This window comes from Cricetulus griseus (genome assembly GCF_003668045.3).
Source record: "Cricetulus griseus strain 17A/GY chromosome 1 unlocalized genomic scaffold, alternate assembly CriGri-PICRH-1.0 chr1_0, whole genome shotgun sequence".
In the NCBI taxonomy this organism is placed as follows: Eukaryota; Metazoa; Chordata; class Mammalia; order Rodentia; family Cricetidae; genus Cricetulus; species Cricetulus griseus.
The window spans coordinates 244,976,998-245,004,947 of NW_023276806.1; the positions used below are offsets into that span (position 1 = coordinate 244,976,998).

At 40.8% G+C, this 27,950-nt stretch overlaps 1 protein-coding gene and 2 long non-coding RNA genes across 8 annotated transcripts in view; 1 reads left to right on the plus strand and 2 right to left on the minus strand.

Moving 5' to 3' along the window:
* LOC118239548 overlaps positions 1 to 3,012 on the plus strand; it is a 35,596-nt gene extending 32,584 nt beyond the window's left edge. The window contains exon 3 of the long non-coding RNA XR_004771960.1: positions 2,892 to 3,012. This is a non-coding gene — a long non-coding RNA (uncharacterized LOC118239548). The remainder of the gene's footprint in view (positions 1 to 2,891) is intronic.
* Psd3 (pleckstrin and Sec7 domain containing 3) overlaps positions 1 to 13,411 on the minus strand; it is a 520,985-nt gene extending 507,574 nt beyond the window's left edge. The window contains exons 1-2 of one of the 6 annotated variants that reach the window (XM_035451484.1): positions 12,862 to 13,410; positions 12,649 to 12,704 (exon numbers count right to left, since the gene is read on the minus strand). Coding sequence is in view for 3 of the 6 variants with exons in the window: in XM_027388898.2 (XP_027244699.1) it covers positions 12,649 to 12,663 (15 nt within the window). In the remaining 3 variants the exon portion in view is untranslated. Of the gene's footprint in view, positions 1 to 12,648 lie in introns of all 6 variants that reach the window. The other 5 variants (XM_035451485.1, XM_027388898.2, XM_027388902.2 and 2 more) reach the window with 5 other exon arrangements.
* Positions 13,412 to 19,813: 6,402 nt separating this feature from the next.
* Positions 19,814 to 26,740, minus strand: LOC107980078. Its single transcript, XR_003479809.2, has 4 exons — positions 25,381 to 26,740; positions 21,884 to 22,059; positions 20,771 to 21,018; positions 19,814 to 20,619 (listed from the first exon to the last, which is right to left on the minus strand). It is a non-coding gene; the product is annotated as an uncharacterized LOC107980078 (long non-coding RNA).
* Positions 26,741 to 27,950: the final 1,210 nt, after the last annotated feature.

Genomic DNA, 27,950 nt, shown 5'->3' on the forward strand with positions numbered 1-27,950 from the left:
ATTCTGTCTCATTCTAACACACTCTACTTAAGGTCAGGAAAAGTGCAGTCATTATTGAGAAAGGCTGGCACAACAGGTAGACCCCAAGCCAGGTTGGCAGGATCCCAGAGGCTGGACCCCAAAGACCCCAGTGCCTGTGTCCTCACCTGACATGGCTTCTCTATAACAGCTCCTGTGAAGCCAGTGCTGAGTTCTACTGTGTCATTTGTCACCATCTGGAATGGCAGGTTCTTTAGGGTCTTTGCCACAGAGCTATGAAACTCCGTGTGTAAATTAGAGTCCCTTTCCTGCATAGGTGTGAAGGGTTCACTACCACATTCCATGAGTCTGAACTGCCCTGGGAGTGCATCATGGATCACACACCATGCAGGGTCTCTGGAGAAGTGTCTTCCCTCATGGTGTTCACTCAGGCCATTTCCAGAACAGGATAGAACTGCATGCCTGTTCAATCTCCTGAGTCATCACATTTCAGATTCAGTGTTAGACATGATGTCCATCCAGGACAAGGCTGTGTAGTGTGTCAAGACCAGCTGGATTCTTCAGGAGATATTTACAGGACTCCAAATATGCAGTCTTAAGAAAGAAAGATGATTCTTTATCTTGTATTTTCTACATCAAGGTTAATATTACCTATTCACTAATAGCTTGTTAATAATTTATACCTAATCTGTTTTCTATTTGTTTTGTTTCCCAGTCTTCAGTCTACATACTTTAAAAGGATGTTAATTGTTTATATATATATATATATATATTATATATATATATATATATATCTGTATACACACACACACATATATATATATATATATATATATATATATAATTTTAAATGCCTTACAAACTTACAAGAAAAAATAATTTACCCTTTTGTCAGCACAAGAAATTCTGGTTTTAATAAACATATATAATAAACCATTGAATTGAGGACAAGTGTGAAAACACATTGTCAGTTTTTACAATATTAAATTGGCAGAAGGGATGATTAATAATTTAGTATCTACTAAAAATATGACACAAAATCTTATATCCCCTATCATCATGGAGAGTATTCATAGTCAAAAAATGACAATAATGTTTAAAATCACATTTTCTTACTAGTTTTTGCCTGTAGTGTTGGTAGAGCATTCATCTTTTGCCATATTTCAGAGAGGGCAGTAGGAAAAGTTATGTTATTTGAGCATTCACAGTTGAGTAAACCCTTCCCCCTTCAAAAAAAGAAAAGGAAAAGAGATGGGAAGAGTATCATGTTTGCTGCTAAAATAAAATACCCAGACAGAAGATGGACTTTTGGGAAGAAGGGGTTTATGTTACCCACAATTCCAAGTGATAGCCATAATTCTGGGAAAGTGAAGGCAGTAACTTCAAACAGCTGGCACATCAGGTCCACAGTTAAGAGCAGACAGAAATGGATGAATACATGCTCACAGGCTGCATGATCAGCTTGACTTGTTCACACATACAGTTCAAAATTATCTGCTGTGGGAATGGCTGCTCACCATGCGCTGGGTCCCCCCACATCGATTAAATCAGTGAAGATGACCCGGACAACCCAATGTAGACAATAACTCACTGAGACTCTCTAGGTGAGACTATGTTGGGTCAAGTGGGCATTTAAAGCTAATTACAGAGACAGGAAAGAGGGTAGAGAGAGGAATGGAGGGAGAGAGGGAGGAGAGGGAAGGAGGAGAGTGAGGGAGAGCTGGGAGGGAGGGAGGGGAGAGAGAGTGAGAGAGAAAGGGAAGGAGGAAGGGAGGGAGAAAAAGGAGGAGAGGAAAGGAGGGAGGGATGGAGAGACAGCACAGAGACTGAATAACCTGGAAAACCTAATTGAGAACAGATCTATTCTGGTCAAGTTATGAAGACAGCAAGGTTCCTCAGATGAAGTTTTATAGACACTTTTATAGAAAAGGATCGTTTAAAAAATCAGATGAAAATGAAGAACGAAGCCAATGTAAACAAGACTCCTCAGTGCTCCCTACTTCCTTCCCAATGGCAATATCTACTTTGTGCCCCATTTCCACTTGGAAATCCAAGAGAAAGAACCCAGGCAATGTAGCCAAGAAAGAAAGCAACAGACAACCAGAACCATACAGAACATGGTTCATTTCTCTCACCAAGTTTTCATTTCCTGACTTGTTTGCTGGGCCCGATTGTCCTCCTGAAACCTGGGCTAAGCAGCAATGATTCTGCAGCCTTTGGGTGTGTATGTCATACTTCGTGACATCGGAGGTTTGGAAGAAAAAAAAATACTCTGTGGGCACTTCTGCTGCTGTGTGTTTAATATTCAAACTAGCCCCACTGTTCTTCACCAGCTCGCACAGCAAGCGCCACAGAAAGTCTTTCACGTTCCTCTTCCCTATGTGATGCGTGGCTCATCTTCCTTCTGCTTTATACTCCACCTCTCTGTTGGACTGTCTTCCATAGCCACGCCCACTTGTCCAAGCACAGTGACTCTGCAGCAGTCTATTTCTCTGTCTCTGTCTCTGTCCTCGACATGCACATGATGAGTGTATGTTTATATGTGTACGTACTTGCCTGTGGGTGTGAATGTGGGTGTGCTTAACTAAGGACAGCTTTGGGTGTTGTCCTAGCCTTCTTCCTTGTTTAAGACAGGGTCTCCTGTTTGCCATTAGATACCTCAGGCTTGCTGGCCTTTGAGCTCCTGCTATTCTCCTTCCTTCTCCTTCCTTGTAGTAGAAACACTATGCTTACAGATACAGTATTGTGCCCAGGTTTATAAGAACTCTAGGGATCCAAACTCAGGTGCTCACACTTGTATACTAATACTTTCCCCCACGGGACCACCTCAGCCCTTGTTATTTATTTTTGTAGGGTTTGACCTTGTGCTTGTGACAGCTCGTTGATCATTTGTCTCTTTGTGTTCTTTACAGATAGATGTGACATCATATGGAAAAAATTAAAAGAAAAGGCAAACACCTTAAGGATGCTTCAAACTCATACATACCTAACAGATAAAGGGGGAAGTAAAAACCATGCTCTAAACTATTTGCATCTTTTTCTTTGAATAATAATAATAATAATAATAATAATAATAATAATTCAAAGAAAAAATTCAGGGATCCTGGTTGATTTTTCAGTTCTAGAGGTAAAAGTTTCAAAGGAAGATGCCACCTGTCTTGTGCTTTGGGTGCTGAAGGACATAGAGCATCAACCCTTTGAGCTGTGTGGATGACAGCTAATTAAATTCAGGCGGTTGCACAGACCATTCCAATGGACCTTACAGCAGGTCTGCTGACTCAACAGGTTTTGTATAGAACATCTTCAGCCTGAAGAACAGCCTAACTCACGACTGAATTGGTCCATCAGCAAAAGCAAAGTTGGTTGGAGATTACCTCTGAGCAGCCCAAGCTTGACTGTTTGGCACTGTGCTATCCTTTGAAGCTTAAGAGCGTAGATGTTAGGTTTCTTAAAAATAACATCTTCCCCAATGTGTTCTTCATCAAAATTGCAAATTCCCAGAGTAGTCTTTCTGTTTCTCTTGCACAATGTGGAGTAAAATTAGAAGCTGATTTTACATCACAGTACCGGGCTGTAATTAGTAGTTCCTCAAAGCACTATCTGCTCTCTCAGCAGCAGCACCTGGGAGATTGGTAAACGCAAATCCTGGGCTTTCCTAGATCATGGCTTTTTGAGAAACTGGAAGGAAGGCCCAGCAACATGCATATTAACACACCTTCCAGGCAATCCTGACAAAGGCAAACTTCCAGGAACGAACTTGTTATTTACGACTGATTACAGTATGAGCTGGATAAATTAAGTAAGAAGAAACCACTGAGGGTCACATTTGTGCTCTCAGGTCTGCTATCCAACCACTCGAATCATGTTGAGCCTACTATAGTCGTCAGCACTGAAAACAATAAATCTTTAGTTCAGCTCATCACCGTTTGCCTTTTAACTCCTGAAAAAAACAGTAGATCCTGAGAAAAAGACGCCACGTCTACACCGTTGGCATTGTAGACTATTCCTAAGGTGGAATGGGCCATTGTTTCATATGCCAGAGTCATCTGGTCAGCTGGGGCAATGTGGCTTTCACAATAACCAGTAAGTGCTTTAACTTGAAAAAATAAATGAGAAACAAAACCAAATACAGAGGAACAGACAAGGAATTTTTGTTTGCATATAAGTGATAGAAATATTTGGGAGACCGAAGGAAAGAATAAACAATACACAGTATCCTGAATATAGTCAACCCTTCCCAACCAAGGTACTTCCATTTTAAACCAGTTCAGGCCAGTGCTAACAACAATCTAGAAACACAGAGGTACAGAAGAAGTTGGAGTCCAGGAATACCCCTCTGACAACACAGAGTGTGATGAAACAGCTACTTCAAAGATTAATAGGTATGTCCCTATTTCTCTACAAGTCGAATCTACTAAATGGAAAGGCAGGGGCCATTTGGGGCTGACGTAACCAGTATGTTTACTTCCTCTTAAAAAATGCACGGTTTGTTGGGCTTTTAATGAGAACTGGGAGTAAACTTTGTTTACCAAGGAATGTAATCAGTAAAAAATGAAAGAAGATTTAAAACGTTAAACCCGTTAGCTGGGGTTTGAGATTTCTTTTCTTCTAGACTTTGGAAACTGTGGTGACTTCCAGGGTTTCTGGAACTTTCTGGACTCCCCCTCAGGCTCTTGCTATGTCTCTTATCTTATTTCATAAGTTTCCCCTTTTCCTGTTCAGTATTTGCATGAGTGTCTTTTTGAATTTGGAAGAGAGCAGAAAGTACATTTTTAAGGGGTTATGAGCAGTTTCTAGGAAACCAGTTCCACGAACAGGAAGGAAAGGGAAGAGAAGAGGAAGAAAGACTGCTGATGTGAGAGATGACTAGGAGACTGCAGTCTGCACACAGAAACAGGAGAACGAGTTGTCTAGCTTTGGGGAAATTTGTGAGGGAACACTCAGAGAAGCAGAAGTTTTCCCACAGTGACACCCTGGGCTTTTCCTCAAAGATGTGGCAAAGAGGAGTTATAGGGTATCTTATAATGAGCATAAAATTTATACCTCAAAATGTTTTCCTCAGTGACTTCATTGGAGCAGAATGTGCCGCCGTCCTCTAGGGAGAAACTGGGTCACAGAGGCTCACAAGCATTGGATAGCTCAGTAGCTCAGTGTGGTCTAATGTTCAATATGAGTTCATTTAAAGGACCAAGAGATGGGAATTGCTCAAGATTCCTCAGGCCTTCTTAAGAAGTTCTCTTGTGTCCTGACCCATTTAAAAAGAATGATTAAGGACTTCATCATAAAAAGCCACTTTCTTCTTTTACTAAGATAATGTGTGTGTGACTACAAGGAGGCTGGAAGGAGCGAAGGAGAGGATAAAATTAATGAGACAAATACCAGACAAGATGGAGCATCAGAAAGATCAAAAAAATCAGAAAACCAATGGAAAAAATGGCTTTAGAAAAAAAATAATGTCCCTAAGACAAGAAAGAAGCAAAGAATGAATACGAATATGGTAGAAAAGAGGGAAACTAAGGCAGAAAGAAAACATAGTTTCCATACTAGTCATCTGTTATGACAGAACGTCTAGCAAGGAACAACTTACAAGAAGGAAGGTTTATTTGGGTTTAAAGTCCAAGCAGATTACAGTCTGCATTGTGGGGAAGGCAGTGGCTCCATGGTGACAACTGTGTGAGGCACCTTGTCATATTGATTCCAAAGTCAGGAAGCCAACAGTGCCTAGGAAGTAGTATCAGTTTAAACCTTAAAGCCCCTTTGCAAAGATCCTCTACCTCCATTAAGACTCTGCCTCCTAAAGGTTCCAACTTCCAAAACAGTACTGGCAGCTACAGACAAAGTGTTCAAACACAGGAGCCAAAAGGGGACATTTCACATGAAGACCGCAACTGCTTCCTTCTGAGTACTCTGGAAAGCCACATTTCCTGCCAGGACCTAGTAGAGAAGGGAATGGAAGACAATGGTTTCCACGGGGTGCACAGGGAGCAAAGCTCAGAGGAGAAATATGAACCTCCATTGTTTTAATCAGCATCCTCTCATCATTGCACCTCCAACCAAATGGCACTTTAAAATAAGAAGAAAAGAGACGCTCAAGCAGGAGTTACATTTATTGGCATCATCAATTGTGTCTAAAAGAAAAACCACAGTGTATCAGGACCTTAGCTCTGAACATAAAATATGGTTGTATTAATTGCTCTCTTTGGGGGACAAAAGTAGCCTCAGCCTGAGGGAAGGTAATGATTACCTTCTGTGTGGGACTCGTCTTGTCAGAGCTGTTGAGAAACCCTCTCATAACCCCACCTCATGTGCCTCTGACCTGCCTGACTGCCACAAAGGCTGCAGAGACAGCTCTCTGGAGGCTCTGGTTTCTGCCAAGGCAAGAGGAAAACTATCCCAGACTCAATGGAGCACTCAAGGAAACCGAAGTCTCTGGGGGACACCAGGTCATATATAGGCTGCTTTCTGACTGCTGCCAGCACAGTCCCGCAACACAGCAGGCGCTAAGAAACTATGGTTTCACTGGGAATGAGGAAATAACTTACACGTCAACACTGACCTGACAATCCCTTAGAATGTACTCACTCTTTTAAAGGGTTGGTTGTCAGAAAAGTTTCAATCTACAAATGTGTAAAATTTTGACTAGGTTTCCAATAGCAAAGCTGTCACCAGGTCAAGGGCAATGCCTCAAACTTGGATACACATTTAGTCACACTTCAGCTTGTCATTAATTTCTAAATATATGTGACAGGCAGAGTATGCATTAGCTCTTGCATAACCAACCTAGTGTGGTACAGAGAAAGACATGATAGAACTCAACTGCCCAGGTTTATCTACTATTGTATGAACTAGAGTTCAAGTTTATTGTCTTAATACTTCTAAGATATTTCTTAAGATTACATATTATGTGGGAGATAAATATTTTGTGTACAGAAGAGTTGGGCTTGGCCAGAAAGTTTATTGCTTTAGATCTCAAGCCTTTTGCTACCCTCTTACTCTGACTATTAGTCATTTATTGGTTACATTTAATACATTTGTGCTTTAATCTGGGTTTCTTATAGTCTTCTTTGATACAGTGAGATGTGAAGACTGAGTTACCTAGCTAACCTTTATTTAATTAGTGAGATAAGTTTAAGGAAAAATCAAGACAGTATAAATGAAAACATTTAGTAAGAATACAATGTCACAGTTATGATTTTAATGTGTTCCGCTAAAGCTCAAGTGTTCTGAAACTTACCTACCAGTGTAGGCAATGCAGGTCTGTGGGAGGGACATGTGGATCCATGGGGTACTATGTTAGGGTCTTTGCTCTAATGGCCTGCTCTCACTGCCTTCTAGCTCACAGCTCTCCAATATGGCTTGACACCAGAAGCAGCCCTAAGAAGGCCCTCACTGGATGCCAACAACATGCTCTTGAAAGTACACAAAACAAATTAACCCTGTTCATTAATTTCCAAATCAAAGGCATTAAGTTACAGCAACAGAAAGAGAGCCAGGTGTGGTGGCTTAAGAGTAACTACAAATCCCAGAACTCAGAAAGCTGAGGGAGGGTGGTGGCTGTGATTTCCAGGCTAGCTGGGACTACATATTGAGACCCTGTTTTCAAAAACTAACTAACTAACTAACTAACTAACTAACTAACTAACTAACTAACTAACTAACAAATGCAAGCATACAAACAAGAAGGAAAAACAAGAAAGACAGGCAGGGAAAGATTAAGACGGTTATCAAAAGCAAACAAGGTTTAAGTAGAAGATTGGAAACAGCATCTCAGACCTTCATCAGATTTTTTAAGCCTTGCCTTGAAAGGAAATGTCAGGTAAGTCAATGGATAGAAACTCCACACATCAAAATTAAATCTAATTCATTTTTAAAAGTGTTTTTCATTTTGCAAAATGTTTTAATTTAAATGAGGATATTATCTTACTTCTACTAACTACATATGCAAAGGTTTTATAGGAACTCATTAAAAGTCCATTTCTAAGTATTTAACAATATTCCAATTTCATCTTTTTCTATGAAATTCCCTTTAAGCTTAGTAAGCCAATCAAATTTATCTAAAGAAAACCTGGCTTTGAAGAAGTTTTGGAGACCTTGATTCTATTTGATCCTTTAAGTATCAGAAACCATCAATGGATAAACTATTCTTGAGCTTAGCCTGTGATCCTAGCTTTGGGAAGACAGAGCCTGGAAGACCCTTGCTGGTCAAGGCAGTCTAGTCAAATCAGTGAGTTCCTGGCTCAGTGAGAAGCCCAGTCTCAATAAACAAGGCAGATTGTGATTTAAGGAAAATTCCTGTTTTCAATGTCAGGCCCCCAATGCACACACACACAGATCCATATGCCAGTAGGAATATGCTTGCATGCTCACCTACATTCAATATTGGATTCACTATTGAAATGACAGAGTGTTCCTGTGAAATCTTGTGGCATTTTAGCACATTTTATTATATTTGATGGGCATGTCTTCTTTCTCTTTAGTAGGGTTTTGTTTTGTTTGTTTTGTTTTTCTTTCTTTTTACTGGCTTTTAGGATGTGGCTGGCTGGTTTTGTTTTAGTTTTTTTCTCAAAGACGGAAAAATAATAGATTCCAGATATTTACAAAGCTGAGGTTCCCTACTTCCCTCACCCTGTCCTGGGAAAGGAGGGGAGATGCTTCACACCACCACAAGGCAAGTATGAGAGGAGCACTAGTAGGCCCAAGGAAACACCACAGCCTTAACATGGTAGTCTGTACCACAGAGCAAGTGAGAAAGAGAAGGATGGTATCTGGAGTACATCACCTTCTGTCAATGGCTGGGTACAGATGCAAACTCCTCGCCTAGGTCAGTGAATGGTTCATAAATAAGAGCAGGATGTCTCATTTGTAAAACCTTTACAAATGTTTCCCTAAGTCTGATTCCAGGGGCCCTACTTCAGAAAGAATTCAGAACAGGCCTTAGTCAAAGGAGTGGAGGGGAAAGGAGACATTGAAGATGACCACAAGGAAAATCAGCATCCACCAGAATGGAGTCCAGCTGAGGTACCCAAAAGAATATGTTTGAGATCATAGAATCAGCTCAGAGAAACCCTGCAACAGACTGTGACCAGCCTGCCTGGAGGGAATAAGGGCATTCTAAAGAGACTGGCTGTCTGGACTATTGAAACAAGGCACCCTAGTTGGTTGGAATTTCACCCCTGATTTTCATGCTGGGAGAAGGAAAAGACAGACACCTGGGTAAGCCTGAAACTTGTCTCCAAGAAAGGGATTTCACGGGATGGCAAGGGTTTATCAAACCACCCTGCAGGAAAGTCAGGAGCCCAGGCAATGGCCTTCAGTGATGGCTGCTTAATTTGCACACCTCTTGTCTTCCTTTTGTCCTAATTTAGGGACCTGAAAGGTTGGTGGGCAGATGGACAGGGGGAGGGTACGTGGAGGCTGTGCCTGTCTCTGAATATTTTTGACCCTTTCCCAATGCACCTACACTTAATTAACCTCCTTCATCTGTTTTTCACCATTAATTTGGCCCTTTCAATTAGTCTATCAGGGACGGATGTGTGGCCAAGCCCAGCGTATTATAGCTGCTGGGGACACAGGTTTCTGACCCTGACTCCAGTAACATGACAAACTTGGGGATGAACATCTGGCAACTTTGCAGTGACTCCCTTCCTATTCTGGTGTGGGGTGCGGTTATTTGGCTTACGTTTCCACATTATAGTGAGTCATTTCAGGGAAATAGTGACAGGAATTCCAGCAGCTAGTCTTACCACATCCATAGTCAAGACTAAAGAGATAATTTATATATCCTTACTACTCTCAGGTACTTTTCTTCTCTCTTACAGTTTGGGATTCCCTGCCTTGGGGAATGGCTGGATCTCCAAACATCAATTAACAAGACAATTCCCCACAGGCATCACAGAGGCCAAGCTGGTCTACATAACTCCACATTAACACTCTTACTAAGAGATTCTGGGCTGTGCTCAGTTGACATTGAAAGCTATCAGTACAACATTGGGTGGGTATCTCTGTGTTCTGGTGGAAGTTTCACCCCAAGTCCCCACAGCCCCAATCCTTGCCTCATCTCAGAAAGCCCTCCATGTGATCTTCAAGACCACTCCCACAGGGTATTTAAACTGCCCCACCCCCAGAAAATAGACATGTGGTTTTCTTTTCTGTCTCCTCTCTGGGGGGCTGGAAAATCATCCAGGAGCATTTTATCCATTAATCCTGGCCTGTTTCTAACTCAGTTTGATTTGATCTGATTTGGATTGCTACATCAGCAGAGAGGCTTATTGGGGTGCAGAAACCTTTTGCTAGGATCAAGGCAAAGGACCTAACAGTTAGGAGATGAGTATAAGAAGTTAGATGGCACGTAAGCTAAATCTGGTATTTCCTAACCATTTCTCTAATTGTTTGGCCATTCTGTTGTACTACCATTTGGGCACCATGACCACGGTTTGTCCACCTAGAATACACTCACACTCTGTCAGCAGAACCAGTTCAGAGCATCACAAGTCCTTCCTGTCAACCTGTTTCTGGCTCCCTTGGTGTCTTCTTCACTTCTGGCAGCCAACCTCCCTTCTTCTCTCATCTTCAGTACTCTATCACCCACTCTCTCCTTTCCAATAATCCATTGCACCTAGATGCTGATTCCACACTTGTGTTTACATTTTGCCAACTCACAGTCATCCCAACAAACCTCCATTCCTCTCACAGTCAAGATGCTCAGTCACCAAGACTAACCTGACAGTCGTATTTTTGTGTCTCCCTAGCTGACCCACATCTGTTTACAAAGAGGAGGAAGCCTCTGTCCTCTTCCATCTCCACACAGATACCTTCCAGAAAGCCACCATGAACATCAGAGCCAGGGGGGGGCACATGTTGGATAGAAGCCCTGGCTTCAGAAGCAGTTTTAGTGTGAAGGCTCCTCTCTTCCACTTACATAAGTCCCTTCCCACTGATATTCATTTTTAACTAGAAATTCAACACAAAATTGAATGGAATCCTCATGTTTCATTAGGCCCATTCAAGAATGGACCCTTTAGAATTCCAAAGACCTCCCCTTGGGTTGCTCTGGCTTCCTTAGGATCCCATACTGAGAGTTTTAGTTCCTTCTTTTGGGGGACAAAGGGTTCCCTGATGAGGCCAAGGAAGTTCCCTCCCTTCCCTATCTCAATTGGCAGAAATAATAGCTCTTGATGCTACAAGAATCTAGTACTATCACCACCACAAAATGTATACCACACACTCCCAACCCTGCTAGCCTACATGTGATCCACTTTCCTGTCCTGTCCACTTACCTCACCGTGGCTACTTATTAGGCTGGCATTATGTCTACATCCCACACAATTTCTAGCCTTTGCTATTCATTGTATGAATCACAGCATTTATTCTCCTTAGGAACAAGCATACAAGGTTGCATGATTTCACATGATTTTTTCCTAATTATTTATAAACTTATGTTATTTTGTGTGGTTGCTCATCTTCCAAGAGAATAGTGGCATTTAGTGTTGTTGGCAACTGATCCATATGGAGACTGGGTTCTTGATATGTCTAGTTAACAAGTTTCTTTTTGGTATCTAATAAACTGCAGCAATTTCACATTTAGATATTTCTCAATTGATAATATGAGGGCAAAGGACATTTTAAAAAATGGTGGATTTGACTATAAAACTAAAGAGAATTAAAGATAAGTAAAAGGAAAACGGTTCTTTGTGGTTTGTTGTCATTTTATTTTGTTTTTGTTTGCAGTTCTACTTTTCTGAAGTTTAAATACCCAGTTAAAAATATATGTGGTGTCTTAGTCTAATATTTCTATCATTTATAATTTTCCTCATAATTGATGTGTCACCAACTTAATGTTTTTCAGATGATTTTATCTCTTTAACACAAGCACTCTTATCAAACAAAAAGCAAAAAAGCTAAATTTCTATGCTATCTAATTTATTAGTATATCTACATTTCTTGACAAAAACACTTAAATTTCTAATGAAAATATCATCCCTCAAGGCTGGAGAGATATCTCAATAAGTGAAGTGTTTGCTTTACAGGCTTGTGGGCCTGAGTTTGATCCAAGGAACCCATATACAAAAGCCAAGTGTGGAGGCATAAGTTAGTAGTTCCAGCCCTAGGGATATACAGACAGGTGGATTCCTGGGGCTTGCTGGCCAACCCACCTAGCCTACTGTGCAAGTTTCTGTCTCAAAAAAATAAGATGGACATCTCCTGAGGAATGACATGTAAGGTAGTCTTCTTGCCTCCATACACATGTGTGCATGTACTTTCACATATACAAACACACATGAACACATATACAATGCCCTCAGCATGTGTCCATGACACCTCTAGATACCAACACTCAACATCTAAGAGTATACTGAAAAAAAAGGCATAATTTGCATATCACCAACCTTCTTAACCTTGCCATGCCACTGACAATTTGATTTTTATGCCAGGGTAGGATGAGGTTGACAAAGTCAGTATTTTTCTGATTCTTTGAAGGAAAACATGCACCAAAACAGTCTTGTTAAGAAGTCCCCAAGCTCCTATCCCAGTATGTGAAAATTCTTAATTCTGCAAAATCCTGGACATGGCAAAGACAGAAATTCTCAGGACTCCAACACTCCCCATCCCCTAAATTACATTCTTGCTAGTGGCCTGCCACAGAGAGTGATATTCTGAAGCAGGACTTACCAGGCTGGAGTTCATTAGGTCCTCTCAGAAGATCCTCTTTGGATTTCAGGTTGTGCCTGGAATTTAAAATTCAAAATTCATGAATAGCTGTTTATTTCAGCAGACTCCAAAACACAGTGAAACCCTGGTCCCTTCTCTCCTCAAAATCTTCAGATTCTTTGCTTCGTCATCTTCCTCCTCTCCTGCACACCAAGTCATAGATGAAAAACATACCGTCTTGGCTCACTTGTCACACAAATTGTATGAAATGTACATGTAATCAAGCAAGTAGAAACTGTCATCCACAAAAGGCTTCAGGAACTCTTTTACTTTCTTTTTTCAGATAGATGGAGCTGACTCTCCTTGCTGTCTGCTTGTATAAATTTATCAATTGAACAAGTTTTTCAATCCAGAAGTAATGAGTACAGAAAGAGACATCTCTGTAGAGAGTGAGAAAGAAGATTCCAAAGCTTGCCAGAGGATAATTGGACCCTTTGGCTCCGACAGCTAAAGCACACTACAGGAAGTGCACGGGTTAGCTAAACTTAGACAAACAGTGGCCTCTTATGGAGGTCCCGATGTCACACTGATTACATACGGTGTGGTAAGTTGCAGTTTGTTTGGCCCGTCATTCCAGTTAAAATGTGCTGTGTGAGAGCTGGAGTAGAAAACCTCGTGTAAGTTTATTTCTTTTCTATAAATAAGGCCAAAAGTTCCTCCCAGCATTGCTTCCCCTCCACCTCTGATATTTTAAAGATGCAAACATAGCCTAAAGTACATCTATTAAAACTTTACAACCAGCATGTGAGGTTTTGTTTTCCAAATGCTGCTGGCTTCCTGTGTGGAGAGATAAGCAGGCAATCTTACTGTGTTTGTTTTGACAGCCCCAATGGGGAAAAACAATCTCATAACTGGGGGAAATCCTCCACCCCTATATGGTTCTGCTTACTCAGGACCTAAAAGAGCCAGCAGGAATCATGGACACTGGCTAACAAGGAGTTTGGGCACTACCACTATCACCTGTCTCATTATTTCCTTTCGAATGTGAACATGGCCAAGGTGACAGGCACAGACAGGCATATGGAAAGTCTACTAACAAGCAGCCCCCAAAAGAAAAGCCAAGAGTCGCATCTTGACTCTGTCTAGATTTGGTTATTTTAGGGGGTTTCCTGGAGGTGTGTTACATTGAGAAGGAAGGCACCAAAAAAACAAAGAGCAAGGCTAATTTTTGTGTGTGTCGGGCGGTAAAAAATAATTTGAGGAAAATTTCCTGAACTTTTGAGCAGCTTGAAAATAAGTGAAATCAAGGCTGCACGGAAAGGAAGGCTTCACTTGTCGGGAACTCATCTGCCAGAGATAGTTACCATGGTTTTCGCTTCAAGTGGTACAGTGCAAGGTCATGCGAGGTAGAAATCCCGGAGTCCGGTGGTAGTTTTACAGCTCCATTCCCTCAGATGAGTGGTGGCTTTGTGTTCTGTTAGCGGCTCACCAAGCAGGAAAACAGACATTGTCATGACTGAATATCAATATTCTAAGATATTCATAATTTTGACTTTCAGTTATTATTTTTTCCAAAGGCAACCATGCGAATTTATTTCTTAGAAACATTATATTTCATTAAGTATAAATTCACTAAATTAATTCCACAGAGATATTTTTGTAGTGCGCCTGGATGGATGAGTTTGGGTTTGTTCAGTATTGCACATGCATTAGTGTTTCACAGTCCTGATGGCAATGAGAGCTCTCCCAAAGGTTAGCAAAGCTCCTGGTGTATTTTGTGAGGTATTGTTTGCAACTAGGACATAACTGTCTTTTTATCTGCTTCCGGAGTTGGTTCTGTGTTTATGTGGGATGTAAACAGCTCCCAAAGGTCAGCCTGCCTCTGATGAGGACGCAGGTCCCAGTCAGTTAAGGCTATATCTCTGCTCTGCTATTGCTGCATTTGTCTTCTGTAGCTGTATTCTCTATCTCCTATGAAGGTCACCTCTCCTGCTTGCTGTTTCTTAGAAACCATTCCATTCAACTCTTACTGTCTAAGACCAGTGTAGGAGGGATATACCCTCTTTGTTCATTATGGGATATTTACTTTGAAACATAGCACATCTAAAGACTTTGAATACTAAAAGTCATTCCTAAATATTTTATCATTATAACAGTTAAATAAAGGCTCATTATGAAAAGTCTGGAAGTTTCAGAATAATACAAAGTACAAAATAATATAAACTAGTCAGGTAAGCACCAAGATAACTCCTTCTAGCCAGTCTTTGGCTTCATTCACATGGTTATTGTGAATATTTATTTATTTTATTAGTTCTTTAAGAATTTCATATATTGTATTTTGATCATACTCACCCCTTCCTCAACTCCTCCCATATTCATCCCACTTTCCTGCCAACCCAACTTTATGTCATTTGAAATAAATAAACAAACAAATAAAAAGTCATGGAGTTTCTGTGCTGCTCATATACTCTTGGATGTGTCATTTAAAATTGCTTTCATTCATTAAGAGTGATGGATTCATGCCATAGTGTCATGTCTGCACCAGGTTTCTACATCCTCTGCACAAGGGTGATGTCATTCTCCTTCCTGGGAAACCCAGAAAGAGCACACAATCTGCCTGCATCCATCTAGTTATTAAAAACGTGGAATTCTGTCATTTTCCACTTCCTTCACCCCTCGTACAAACACTACTCTACCCTCTTAACCATTGTTCTGTACGTCCATTTATTTCAATTGTATACTAAGTTCTACCACCACATTCCAGAGTCTTCCTTGATAGCACGCCTGACAGTCACCCAGCTGGCCTCTGGGACTTGCTTTCTCGTCTTCCCTGCTCACCACTATAGATCTATCTTTCATTAATCAGTTCATTCCCTCTGTCAAAACACTGCTGACTTTTCTGTGAGGCTTCAGATGAAATATCATCACCTGTGCTGACACTCAAAGTGCCACATCTGCAGTGGTTTTAATGTGTGTCCGTGATGTCCATCTGTCTGCAATCCCATGCCCAGATCCTGCCTTCCTCTTACTCCCATCGTGTTCCAAACTGATCTTACCTCTTAAGTTTTGCTCAGTCCTCTAGGTCATAGTTCATGCTTATCTATTTTGTAAAACAGAATGAGTTTCTGTGACATCCAAAATTGTGCAACTTGAGTCCAAATCTTTACCATTCTTGCTAGGGGATTAGGGGGTGAATAGGAAATTCTATCAAGGTTCCTTCTGCATATGCAAATATTATTCCCTATGCACCCTCGTAAGAGCCTGGGAAGGAACAAATATATGTTATGAAGTTTTGGTAAGTTTCCAATGTTATACAGAAGAGACAAAATATTATCTACTGTATTCATTAATATCTGTAATTTTGAGTCATTTCAATATCTGGGTCTATTCCACACACTGTAGCACTTAAGAGCATTTATGTTCTCATGATCTTCTAAACATGAATTTGAATTTTATCTGTCTCATCACATTCTCTCTTGTCTTATTGTGTTAATCATTTTTCTTGCTCAGCTTGGCTATGAGTTTCTAGGTGTAGTACCGTGAGTTACCTTATTTTATGCTTATAAACCCCAGAGCCCAAGGCCACCCACCACCTTAATGACCACAAGTATAATTTAGATACATTCTAGGTGGCAAGATCTAAGTGGGGTCACATTTGGATTTAAATATAAATAGAAAAGCTTGTGACCCCAGCTTTCTGGAAGGCTCTAGGAATAGAAAAACCTTGCTCTTTGGGGAGTTTAATTTTAAAGTCAGAAATTAAGATTAGCCTACACTCTGTGAAAGCAATATATGAAAGTATTTTCTCCACTTAAATCTTGCCTCTTAGAAATATTCCCTAAAATTTTATAGCAATTCTTCCTTGGCCACGCCTACTGAAGTCAGAGGGGAAAATCAAGTGTGTCTTGTAGACACTGAGGAATGAAATTATACCTTTGGTTGTCTCCACCGGAAACACCAGGGTAGCCAGTGATATCTTGTTAATGACTGTGTGATGAAAACCTGCTTTGAAATTACTTATTGAATCTGAAAGTCTACTTTTTGTTTTATCTAGTTAGTAAATATCCAAATAACATTCCCACCTATTAGGTTAATAGCTAAAATGTCAGTAATAGGGTTAAGGTTAGATTTGGTGAACAACAAAGGAGCTAGAGTTAGAGTTCATGCTGAATTTAGGTTTAAAAATAGGGCTATGGTTAGATTTGTCATTAACGTTGGGAGTCAGAACTCACTTTAACTGAGTTATATTAGGTTTAAGGCTAGGATTCATGTCAGTGTTGGTGTTGATGTTATGGCCAGGTGTAGGTGAATCTGGGTTAGGCTCTGTCTATATTCCCTAGTACAAAGGATACTTTGACTAAAAGATATTCTGGAAATTTTCATCTTATATGGTAAAAGACATACCTTACATTTTTGCCCCTTTTCTTGGGGCTTGTATAAGTATTACTGGAGGAAAAGCTTCAATGTGTAGTATTCTTCAGATTAGCTGTAACTACCAGCTTCCCATAGATGGCTAGTGTATTTTTAAGGCTCTCTCATATGAGAGACAAGTGATGCTTTCATGTAGGCATTAGCAGTCTAAAGGTCAACTGATGGATCATGTTCAGTTTGTACTCCTCTCTCCCCTAATATCTCCAGCACCCAACATAGAAGCTGACACCATGAAAGTGCTGTGATCTGGAGTGTACCCACATTATAAAACATTCTAAAAAATCAAGGTGTTTTTTATCTTTGACATTAGTTACTCATGAAGTTCGTTATATTATGTTATTGATAGATGGTGCTCTTTTATGTATTTCTAGTCTGCACTTCTTTCTCAAACTGCAAACTTCAATGTCCAGTGGCTGAATGATGTCACTATGTGATCTAGATGGCCACAAATCGTGTACTCACAGTTCAGATGACATATAAACACCAACAGTCCCTAAAGTGAGTCTATTGTTCCCGTAGACATCACCTTTACATACTCTTCTCTTCTTCCATTCTACTTGAATACAGCACCATCCCCCAAGACTTGTAAGCCAGCACCCTGATTCAGGGCCTCTTTCACCTCCTACTAGAATGTCTTTTAATCAAAATTCCTCAATTCTCCCATCCACTTACTCCCTTGTGCTCTCAAGTTGCCCTTTAGTGCCTCTTGCCTAAACCATAAAATAATTGTCTTAACTCTTAAAATAATTGTCAAGGCACTGCCTCACCTTCTAGCTTTTCCTTGTTTACTCTGTCCCCTCTACAGTCATGAAATGAGATGTTTTGTTATGATCCCCACTAGCTGAATGTCTTCCTCAGTCTTCCTGCTAGAGTCTTCCATGGTACTCGCCCTTCCATTTCTCTGGAATTTTACGGTTCTCTTGATTCCCAATGGACCTGTAATGTCAAGACTGCACTTACCACACAATAGGACTTTCACTTCCCTGGCATAGATGGTTACTTTCTTGAAGTTGAGGAGAGTTCATTCATTCATACACTGCCACTTCACTGAAAAGTGCTTGGGTGTGCCAATGAGTGCTCACGAAACTTTTTGCTGCAAGAACACCCCTTGCAGGACTCTGAAACTCTCACAGATCCTCTTTGTATATTAGTGTGTCCGGTCCCAAAATAAAACTTGTGCTGTGTAAGGTTTCTTTAAAAAGCACACCCTGTATCTCAGCAGGAAGCTACAGATTAATAAACAGCTGACAGAACCAACTAAATAGCACTCAGTGAATCACCAGGGTGCCATCACTTACTGTTCACCAGACTGGGGGATATGGGTGATGAGTATAGAAGGCTTATTTCTCATTGGCAGATTTGCAAAAGATGTTTGAAAGTTTGGGGTATCAGAGCATCACTTCCTGTCCACATCATGATGTAAAAGAACCACAAAAAAGAAAACAACCATAACAAAAGTGAATCTGGGAGGATGCATGAGTACAGAAATTGAATTTCTAATTCATTTGCAGTCACAGAATGTCCACCTCATCCTTTGTCACTCCTGCATATAATAGAAACTTACATGTGGTACAAACTATGTTTCTAAATTACTCACGAGAACAAATGATGGCATGTAGACCCATCTACAGTCTCCTTCTTCCATTCCTTCCTAACTTCCTTCCCCTTTCCCTCCCTGACCCTTTTGTTTGAGTGAGATCTCATGTATCTCAGGTTGTTTTATAACTCCTAACATAGCTGAAGAATGCCTTGATCCTCTTGTCTCTGCCTCCGGAGTGCTGAGATTGCAGGCACAAACCCCCATAGCAGTTTATGTGGTGTTGAGGATCAAACTTAGGGTTTTGTGTATAGAAGACATCAGTCTACTAACTGAGCTACTGCCCCATCCCCATATGTAGTTTTCTATAGCCACTGGATGTCTACACTGTGGCAGAACTCAGGCTAAGGTCAAGGAGGGCTTACAGGGGGCTGTGGACTCACCATGTGAAAACCAAAGAGCTCAGCTGTCCTCATTACAAGGCTGAAGACCTTGGGCTCATGTTACCTATAGCGAATGCCAGCTCCTTGGAACGTTTCTCTCAAAATCACCTTCAAGCATCTGGAAGGTCAGAGCCACCCACAGTTTTCTCCTGGAAAAATGATATAGCCTAGGGATATAGATGGGATGGATGGATAACTGGAGAGATATGATTTTCAAAGGGACAATGACTAGACAATTCATAGAATATAAGATCAGGTCTGAGACTTCTTCATCAATGGGGCCAAAAAGGGGTCAAATTTTGTTTATTTATGATGGGATCCCCTCATGCTTGCCTTCCCTATACTTCTTACTTGGGGTCAAAGGAGAGAAAACAAATATAGTTTTCAAAACAGCACCCATGGCATGCTGGCTTCCTATCTTTTTTCTGCAACAAAGCTTCCTCACCCTGCCTTCCTATGATTCTCTGAGGCAAATAATGGATTTTGAAGCTTGCCATAGCTAGCTCTGAAGGAATAGCCTTTGCTTGCTCTCATGTATGTTATCTTGGTGTGTTTTATGTCTGCATTGCTTTTTGAAGTGTCCCAGAGTCTGTCTACCCATAAGGGAAGAAGACTGAGGCCAGGTGCGGTAGAGGAATCTGGGTACCAGAGTAGAGACTGTTGTGGAAGGAGACTTTCAAGTTCAGTGGCAGAAATACAAATACAGGTTCCTAGCACTGGGTGACTGAGTTCAGGACTGGGATTCCTGGAGAAAGAGGGAGGCAAGCAAGGGAGATGCCGTGATACAATGGTGTTGAACTCGGAGAACAAGAGAACATATGCACCACCTGTTTGTTTCTAACTCTTTAGCCTTGCCTGTCTATGGTGGCTCCACCAGACTGCTGCAGTGAGAGTAGTGTTGGTGGAGACCATGAGAGAAGCTGGTTGCTTGGTAAGGAGTTCTAGTTTTGACAGTAGCAGGCCTAGAACGCCCCTGGAGACCTGCCCAATCCAGGATTTCATAGAGTCCCACAGAAACCTGAGTGCAGGGGTACATGGTAGGAACATAGCAGGACTTTCACGGTCCATGTGTGCATGGGGACACACTAGCCCTCATGTCTTTGATGTGGCTGCCTCATCTCACCGGTCCAGTTATTTCTTCCATAAACCTGAGGATAGATAGCTCATGAGCCTGACATGCCAGCTGGTAGAAGGAGAACTGCTGCCCTAGCTGGAGATGTCATCATTGTTGGGACCATGGCACATTTGGTCTATCAGGCAGCATCAAAGATGGGAGCTCCACAGTGCATCCACGGGGAGGAAAGGACACAGAGCAGCCAGGCTGGCAGGGGAGAACTGCTGCAGGCACCTCACAGCTGGTGGTCATATGGAACAGATCAGTTCAGTAATTTGCTGTCCGTTGAGAAGCTGATGATCCTTGGGCACCATCTGCAAATGGATCGAGTATCCTCACTGGACAGTGGTGAAGCTTTAGGTTGTCAGTATCTTGCCATCCAGGTAGCACAGGAAGGAAGGCCCTGGGAGATGCTGATGACTTCCTTTAGCTTTAACTCTTACTCAGCCTCATTGTGCTGTTGCTTGCTGGTGGAACAGAGAGCAAAAAGAGTTTAAAGAAAACAGATTTTCAAGGGAATAACAGGGATAAAACAACCCATGAGGAGTATGCATAATGCCAAAAGCCACCAGTGCAAACAGCACCAACAGCAGAGAGTCAGTTCATAAGAAAACTTACTGTTATCTTGTTGGTTGGCAAGGCAAGTGCAGTTGGTTTGTGGCTATCCTTATTTTTGTCTCTTTAATGTCAAACTCTGTAGTAGGGATTTCCAGGAATAGGACCACAAATGAGCCGGAGATTACACCGTGTTTTATGCAGGACACATCCAGTTTCTCCTTACTGGCCTGAGTGTTGGTGTAGCTGTGCCAGAAAGCCTGAGGCTTGCAGTTAGTTTCTCCTCCTCTGCTGACTCTGTAGGGAAAGGGCTGGAAGAAAATAGTCCAGTGAGTGAGATATTTGGAAGCTTATGAAGCTTTTATTCAGTTAAAATAAGAACACTGGACATTCAGATAGCCCAGAGCTATATTAATGAGATGTAATGGAACCACTCCTACATGTGAGTCTGTTCCCAACTCATTTTGGAATACCTTCCTGACAGATAGTTTTGACCATCATTCTTCAGATTCTGACATGGATTCTGAGGATGCTGAAGATCCACCACAACAGACTGGCAATAATGCACAATGTACCTGTTCTACTTAGCAGTATCAGCTTGGAGAGCTCAGAGTGCTCTGAGAGGAAGGCATCTTTTGAGGAGTTACCTAGATTGGATCATCCAGGGGGCATGTATTTGTGTGTGGGGGTTGTCTTCATTATTAATTGATGCAGAGGGACCAACATACTGTGGGTAACAACATACCTATGCAGGTGCTGTTAGGCTGCTTAAGAAAACTGGCTAAGGTCTGGAGAGATGGCTCATCAGTTAAGAGCTGTGACTGCTCTTCCAGAGGATGCAGGTTCAATTCCCAGCACCCACATGGCAGCTCGAAACTGTCTGTAACTCCAAGATCTGACACCCTTAACCAGACATATGCATAGGGAAAACACAATAAATGCAAATAAAACAATTATTTAAAAACAGAAAGCTGACTAATCATGAGCCTGAGAGTAAGCTGGAGAACAAGCCAGAAAATGGTGTTCAGCCATGGTGCCTGCCTCCACGTTTCTGCCTTGAGTCCCACTATGACTTTCCTGTGATAGATTGTGACCTGTGTAAGGAAAATCAATCCTTTCTCCCCCGATTGCTTTTGGCCAAGTTTTGGCAATAGAAGAAAACTAAAATAACAGTACCTCAGGGAGATTTCTTCTGCCATTGAAAATACATTAGTGGGAGCTTCAGAGATGTTGAGAACCTGGTTTTGGTTCCTAGTACCCAGATGGTGGTCCACTGCCTGCAACTCCAGTTTCAGGGGATCCAACACCCTTGTCTCCTCAGTCACTGAATGTGTCATGCTCATAAAGATGACCTGGCACACACATATACATAAAAGTAAAAAAAAAATATTATGGTTGGACATATTGTTTTGTATCTGTAATTCTAGAACTTTGGAGACATAGACAGGAGGATTGCTATAACTTGGGTCCAGTCTGATCTATATAGCACGATCCAGGCCCGATAGAGCTAAATTTAAAGACTCTCACTCAAGAAATTATATATATACATATATATGTATTATATGTATATGTATATACTATATATATAGTATATGTACTTTTTGAGTGATATATTTAGGATATATATATATATATATAATATATATATATATATATATATATCACAGGTAATCTTCCTGGGCCTTGTCAAAGGTATGTCTCCGGGCAACAGGTTTAACAGTGTGGTAATCTCAAGTAATCACACACACACAGAGTCTAACATGTTAGCATATGTAAATTGCGTGCCAGAGAGAGAGAGAGAGAAAGAGAGAGAGTTGTTAGAGACCTGGTCTGAACAATGAAGAGGATATTATTGAAGACACTGACATTCAATGCACTAACAATCCCATGAGGCATGATATACTAGATTCTTGGTGCTTCTACAACAAAATATGGTCTCACAAGCAGCTTAAACTCATGTAAATTTATTCTCTCATCATTCTGGAGCCGATTGGCCCAAGATGAAGGCATCAGCAGGCATGGTGACTCTGAATGCTCCAGGTAATAGACTTGCCTTGCTTCTTGTGAGTTTCTTGGTTTCTGTAGGTTGCTGACATGCCATGTCTGGGCTTTCTTTGGGTTTAAGTTCCATCATTTTACTCTCTGTCCCAGCTATCTTCTGTACAATTGTTCAAAGTTGTCTCTTTTTTAAGGGGCACCAGCCCCTTGGATAAGGGCTAATTTAGTAAAACCTAATTTTGATGATATCCACAAATATCCTATTCCCAAATACAGTGACATTCAGATATTCCAGAAGTTAGGACTTAAATAGGACCATTATTTTGGACACATAGCTCAGCCCACAAAATCTGAGGCACCAAATGCATTTTACATATGCTAATATATTAGATTCAGTGGGTGTGTGATTTCTTCAGATCACCTCATTGTTATGTCTGCTGCCCTAAGACATTGCTTTGGCCAGACCCAGGGAGATTATGTATGTTTCCTAAGTACATAATTCTAGAAGCAAATGCAAAATAATTAAAAGAAACCTAAAAATGACTCCTAAATGGAATTCGATCAAAATTTCATGTCCTAGGGCAGTTGAAATGAGGTGAGAGGTGATGCAGCTTCAGTTTTTCTTTTTTTAGACACCCTTATGAAACTCTGGTGGAACTTGAACTCACTACGTAGCCAAGAATGATTTTGAATTTCTGATCCTCCTGCCTCCACATCTCAAGGACTCAATTGACGCAATAAGCCATCATGCCTAGTTTTATTGGGTACTGGTGATGGAACTAAGGCTTTGTCTATGCTGGGCATAGCAAGCTACAGATTGAGCTACATCTCATCATGCTATGTAAAACTCCAGGAGGAATCCATTAAAATCTCACTGGAGGAAAAGAGTACTAAAAATGGACAAGAGTCACAATAAAAAGTGAATATCCTTTGTGCTATAGCCAGATGTAATGGAAAAGCTAGACAGAATGATTATAGCATGGGAATTCTCTCATCCAATTAGTTTCTTTAACACCTTGCCTGGTTAAAGAGAAGCAACACTGTGGTGGTTTGCATAAGAATGGCCCCCACAGGCTCATAGATTTGAATGCTTGGTCACCAGGGAGTGCAATACTAGGTGTGTTCTTGTTGGAGCAGGTGAGGCTTCATTGGAGAATGTGTGCCACTAGAGGGTGGACTTTGAGGAATCAAAAGCCCAAGCCATGCCCGGTGTCTTCCTTTCTCTTCCTGCTGCCTGCAGATCTGGATGCAGAACTCTCAGCTACTTCTCCAGCGCCATATCTGCCTGCATGATGCCATGTTTCCCACCATGCTAAATGGACTACACCTCTAAAACTGTAAGCAAGCCCCAATTAAATGCTTATCTGTGTAAGAGTTAACAATGGTCATGGTGCCTCTTCTCAGCAATAGAACACTGACTATAACAAACATTTTCAAAATCTACATAGCTTATTTGTTATTACTGTGACAAAATGCCAAAACTAACACGGGGGAGGAAAACTTCTGTCTCACCTTACAATTCCCTTCACTGAGGGAAGTCAGGGCAGGAACTCAAGGTAAGAATCTGAAATTAGGAACTGAAGCAGAGAAAGCAGGAACACAGCTTGCTCTACATAGTTCTCTCAGCCTGCTTTAGCACATCACCCAGGACCACCTGCTCAAGTGGAAGGGCTGGGCCCTTCCACCACGTCAATCATCTATCATTTTCTCAACTGAGATGCCCTCTTCCCAGATGACCTTAGATTATGTAAGTTGACAAAAAACCAAACCAGCACACATATTTTACTATATACACTCAAAAACTTCCTGATGGACAATTCCAAAACCCAAATTAAAAAAAAAAAAAAACTTCATCTTTTCTTTTTCCTCAGTCTTGGATTTTGTTTGCACTATGAATTATGTTATTTGAATTACCTTTATGTCTACCTTTAAAAGGTGTTCTTAATATAGGAGGAAGGCAGGCAGAGTTTTATTTTATACTGAAAGGTACTGTGATAATTATTTATAACTATGTTATAGACAAGAAAAACATTCTAACAATAGCATTTACTTTAGTATTTTTAAAGTAGAAGTCTGCAAATAAGATTATTAATTTAATGTTACTATATTAAATCATGCTATTAACAAAGGTCAATTATTTTTGTTATATAAGTCAAAAAGTGTTTCAAAGGCCAAATGCCTCTCTTTGAAGGTGTATCAATTTCTTTTATATTCTGTAGCAAAATAACAATACATGCTATTATAAAAAAGCAGGCACAAAGAGTTTATGCTAAAAATATAGGCAGCCATGGTTCATGTTATGGCCTTTGATTCAATTTGTTCTTTAAGTGCAGTTACTCTTTGTGGTTCTTAAAAGGAAGAGGGAAGTTCAATGCCAACAGCATCATTTCTGTTTGACATCTGGCTCAAGTTCTGGCTACAGCTGGGTCTATACAGTATATCAAGAAAATGAAATAATGAGCCTGAAAGGATGACTAGGAAAATAAAAGGTGAAAATGGACCTTTGTCTTGTGTGGTGAATGTAATTATTAAATGAGTTTCACTTCTTACTCTAGGTGCCTTTGCCTAAAATGGCTTCAAAATTAAGTTTCCAAACTTGGCTCTGCTTCATCACCACAACTCTTATACTTTGCTCTTAACTGTATACTACTGAGAAGCAATGGAATCTCACTTACTTTTTTTGTGTGTTTTTGGAAACAAGGTCCTGTGTAGCTCAAGCTGGCCTCAAACACACTATGTGGAATGGCCTTCAATTTCTGGTTCTGTTGCTTCCACCCACCTCCAAAGTGCTGGGATGACAGACATATGCCACTTCTGGGCTCTACCTCTTCATTTCTACTTTGTTTTCCTGCATGAAATGTTTGTGGTGATATCAAAAGTTAGAACATGCAGTCTGTATACAGGGATCCAAAGGCTTGGGGTCAGTAGGATATTTTTCTCTTCATCTTTATGATTATTCCAATTAATTAAGCACTTGCTGAAACATCAGTGTATTCATCAGTGTTTTGGTTATCTTGGAGAGTTATCCTTATCCTTGAGACACTTTGAAAAGAAACTCACAAAGAGAGATTGTACTTACATAAGAGTTTAGTGTACATGTAGAACATACTCATTTCTTCATCTGTTTTTTATTTCATGCGTGTCAAAGAGCCCTGTAAGAGTCTATGTGGACTAGGAGGAATCAGCTTTGTATTTCCTTTTTAAATTGGTTTTATTTTGCAAGTTACAGTCATATTCAGAATTTTATTAACAGATATCCTAAAAAGTAGAGACTATGTTCTCATTGCAGGTGGTAATGGCAAAAAGCCATCTAAGCAGATTTCATAATCTGACATGTTTACATGTATGTGTCCATGGTCCAGAAGTAACTGGGGTCTGTTTTGATGTCTGTGTCCCGTGTCACCTCAGGAGGCCTTAGGAATCATTCTAGATGAAATCAATGGGCTGTATTGAGCCAGTCCTGCCCTTCACTACCCTGAGAAACCTGGCCTTACCTCTTGCTGTCCATTATGGCAAGAGAGTTGGCCCCTGCACTCAGCAGAGAGGGCCCCCACCCTTCACCACAGGAGAGAATGAACCTACCCTGCTGGCATGCAAGTAAGGGAGCTGATTCCACCACTGCAAATGAGGTGGGTGGTCCCAGTAGCTTGATCTGACCTAACTGGCTAACACCCAGGCCTGGGTTGACCCACCCTAATATCTAGATCCTGCTGGAGCACCGAAGGGATTGGTCCAGCAGAAGAATACCCACAAGATCTCCAAGACACAGGATACTCCAAAAGAGCTCAGGTCAAGATCCAGTGAGGATGATGTACCAATAACCAGAGGACTTGAACCAGACCAATGACTCGTTGCAATGGACAGTTGCCAGTCAAGCTGATCTGAGAAGGGGATATAATATATGGCACACAGAAGCCTCCAATGCCATCAGGAAGGATAAAGAGGTGGTGGAGAGCAGGAGATAAGAAGCAGAGATTTTTCTGTTTCAGGTATGGCTTTTTGCTTTGTTTTGGTTTAATGGGTTTTTCATTTTTTGTTGTTGTTCTTGCTTTTGTTTGCTTGCTTGTTTTCTTTGTTTTTGTTTTATTTCACGGGGGGGGGGGATGAAACAGGGATGAGGGGGGAATATGGGAGTACTGGGAGATGAACAGAAATGGGGTGCATGATGTGAAACCCCCAACGATTAATAAAGAAATTAGAAAAATATATAGTTATCCATCACTTTAAAATTTACAATGTTGTGTTTGTAGTTATTTTCCCTTTCAGTATATACCCAGTACATTTGCGTCATTTCTCTATTCTGGTTATCTTTCTCCCTAACATTTGCCTGAACTAGTTGGTGACTTTGTTCATCTTCCTTTGTGTTTTCCTCTCTTCTGCCTCATGAATTCTGTTTTTTTCTTTCATGGAGTTTCTTTATGTTTTTTCAGTTGCTATTTTTCCACAGTCTTGAGCTAATGAGTTGAAAGATAAAATCACACACACACACACACACACACACACAGAGAGAGAGAGAGAGAGAGAGAGAGAGAGAGAGAGAGAGATTGAGAATGTGTTTTGTGCTCTTATTTGGTTTTATTTATAATTACAAAATTGGGTAGCATTCAGCTTAAAAGGGAGGACATTCAGAATGTCCCCCTACTTTTCCCACATCAAGCCCACATGAGCAGGTGATATTTCTGTGTAGAAAAAGGAAGAGATGTGTGGGAAGGAAGAGAGGCACAAAGAAGCCAAGTAGCTATAGGACACTTCTGTCTTGAACATGGTTGACTGCTGCGACTTAGCCTCTCATTCTATGGGTCAGCTACAGTTTGTCCCCTCCCACAGTTAGCTATACTTTGTTCTCTATAGACTAATCTTCAGGTGAAAACTAGCAGTTTATAACTTACAATATTTTAAGTTTTCTTGTTAGACACATTTAAGGATATTATATTTTCCATCATTTCTTCTTTAGCTAGTCTACATGTTTTGACAGGTAGTGTTTTCATTATTCCTTAATTATAAGCATTGATTGATTTACTCTAGTTCTTCCTAAAATCAAGACTCATTTATAAATGTTAAAATTGCCAAACAAAGAGAAAGTTTAAAAGTTGTACTTTTGCAGCTTATTCATAACTGCTGCAACCTGCCAAATGTCTCTGGTTGTTAGCTCATCTTTTGTGATCACAACTGAGAGGTTCCCAGCTTTTCTGCAAGCTAAGTTCTTCGTGGGAGAGATTGTTTGTGGTGAACAATAGTTAGGCCA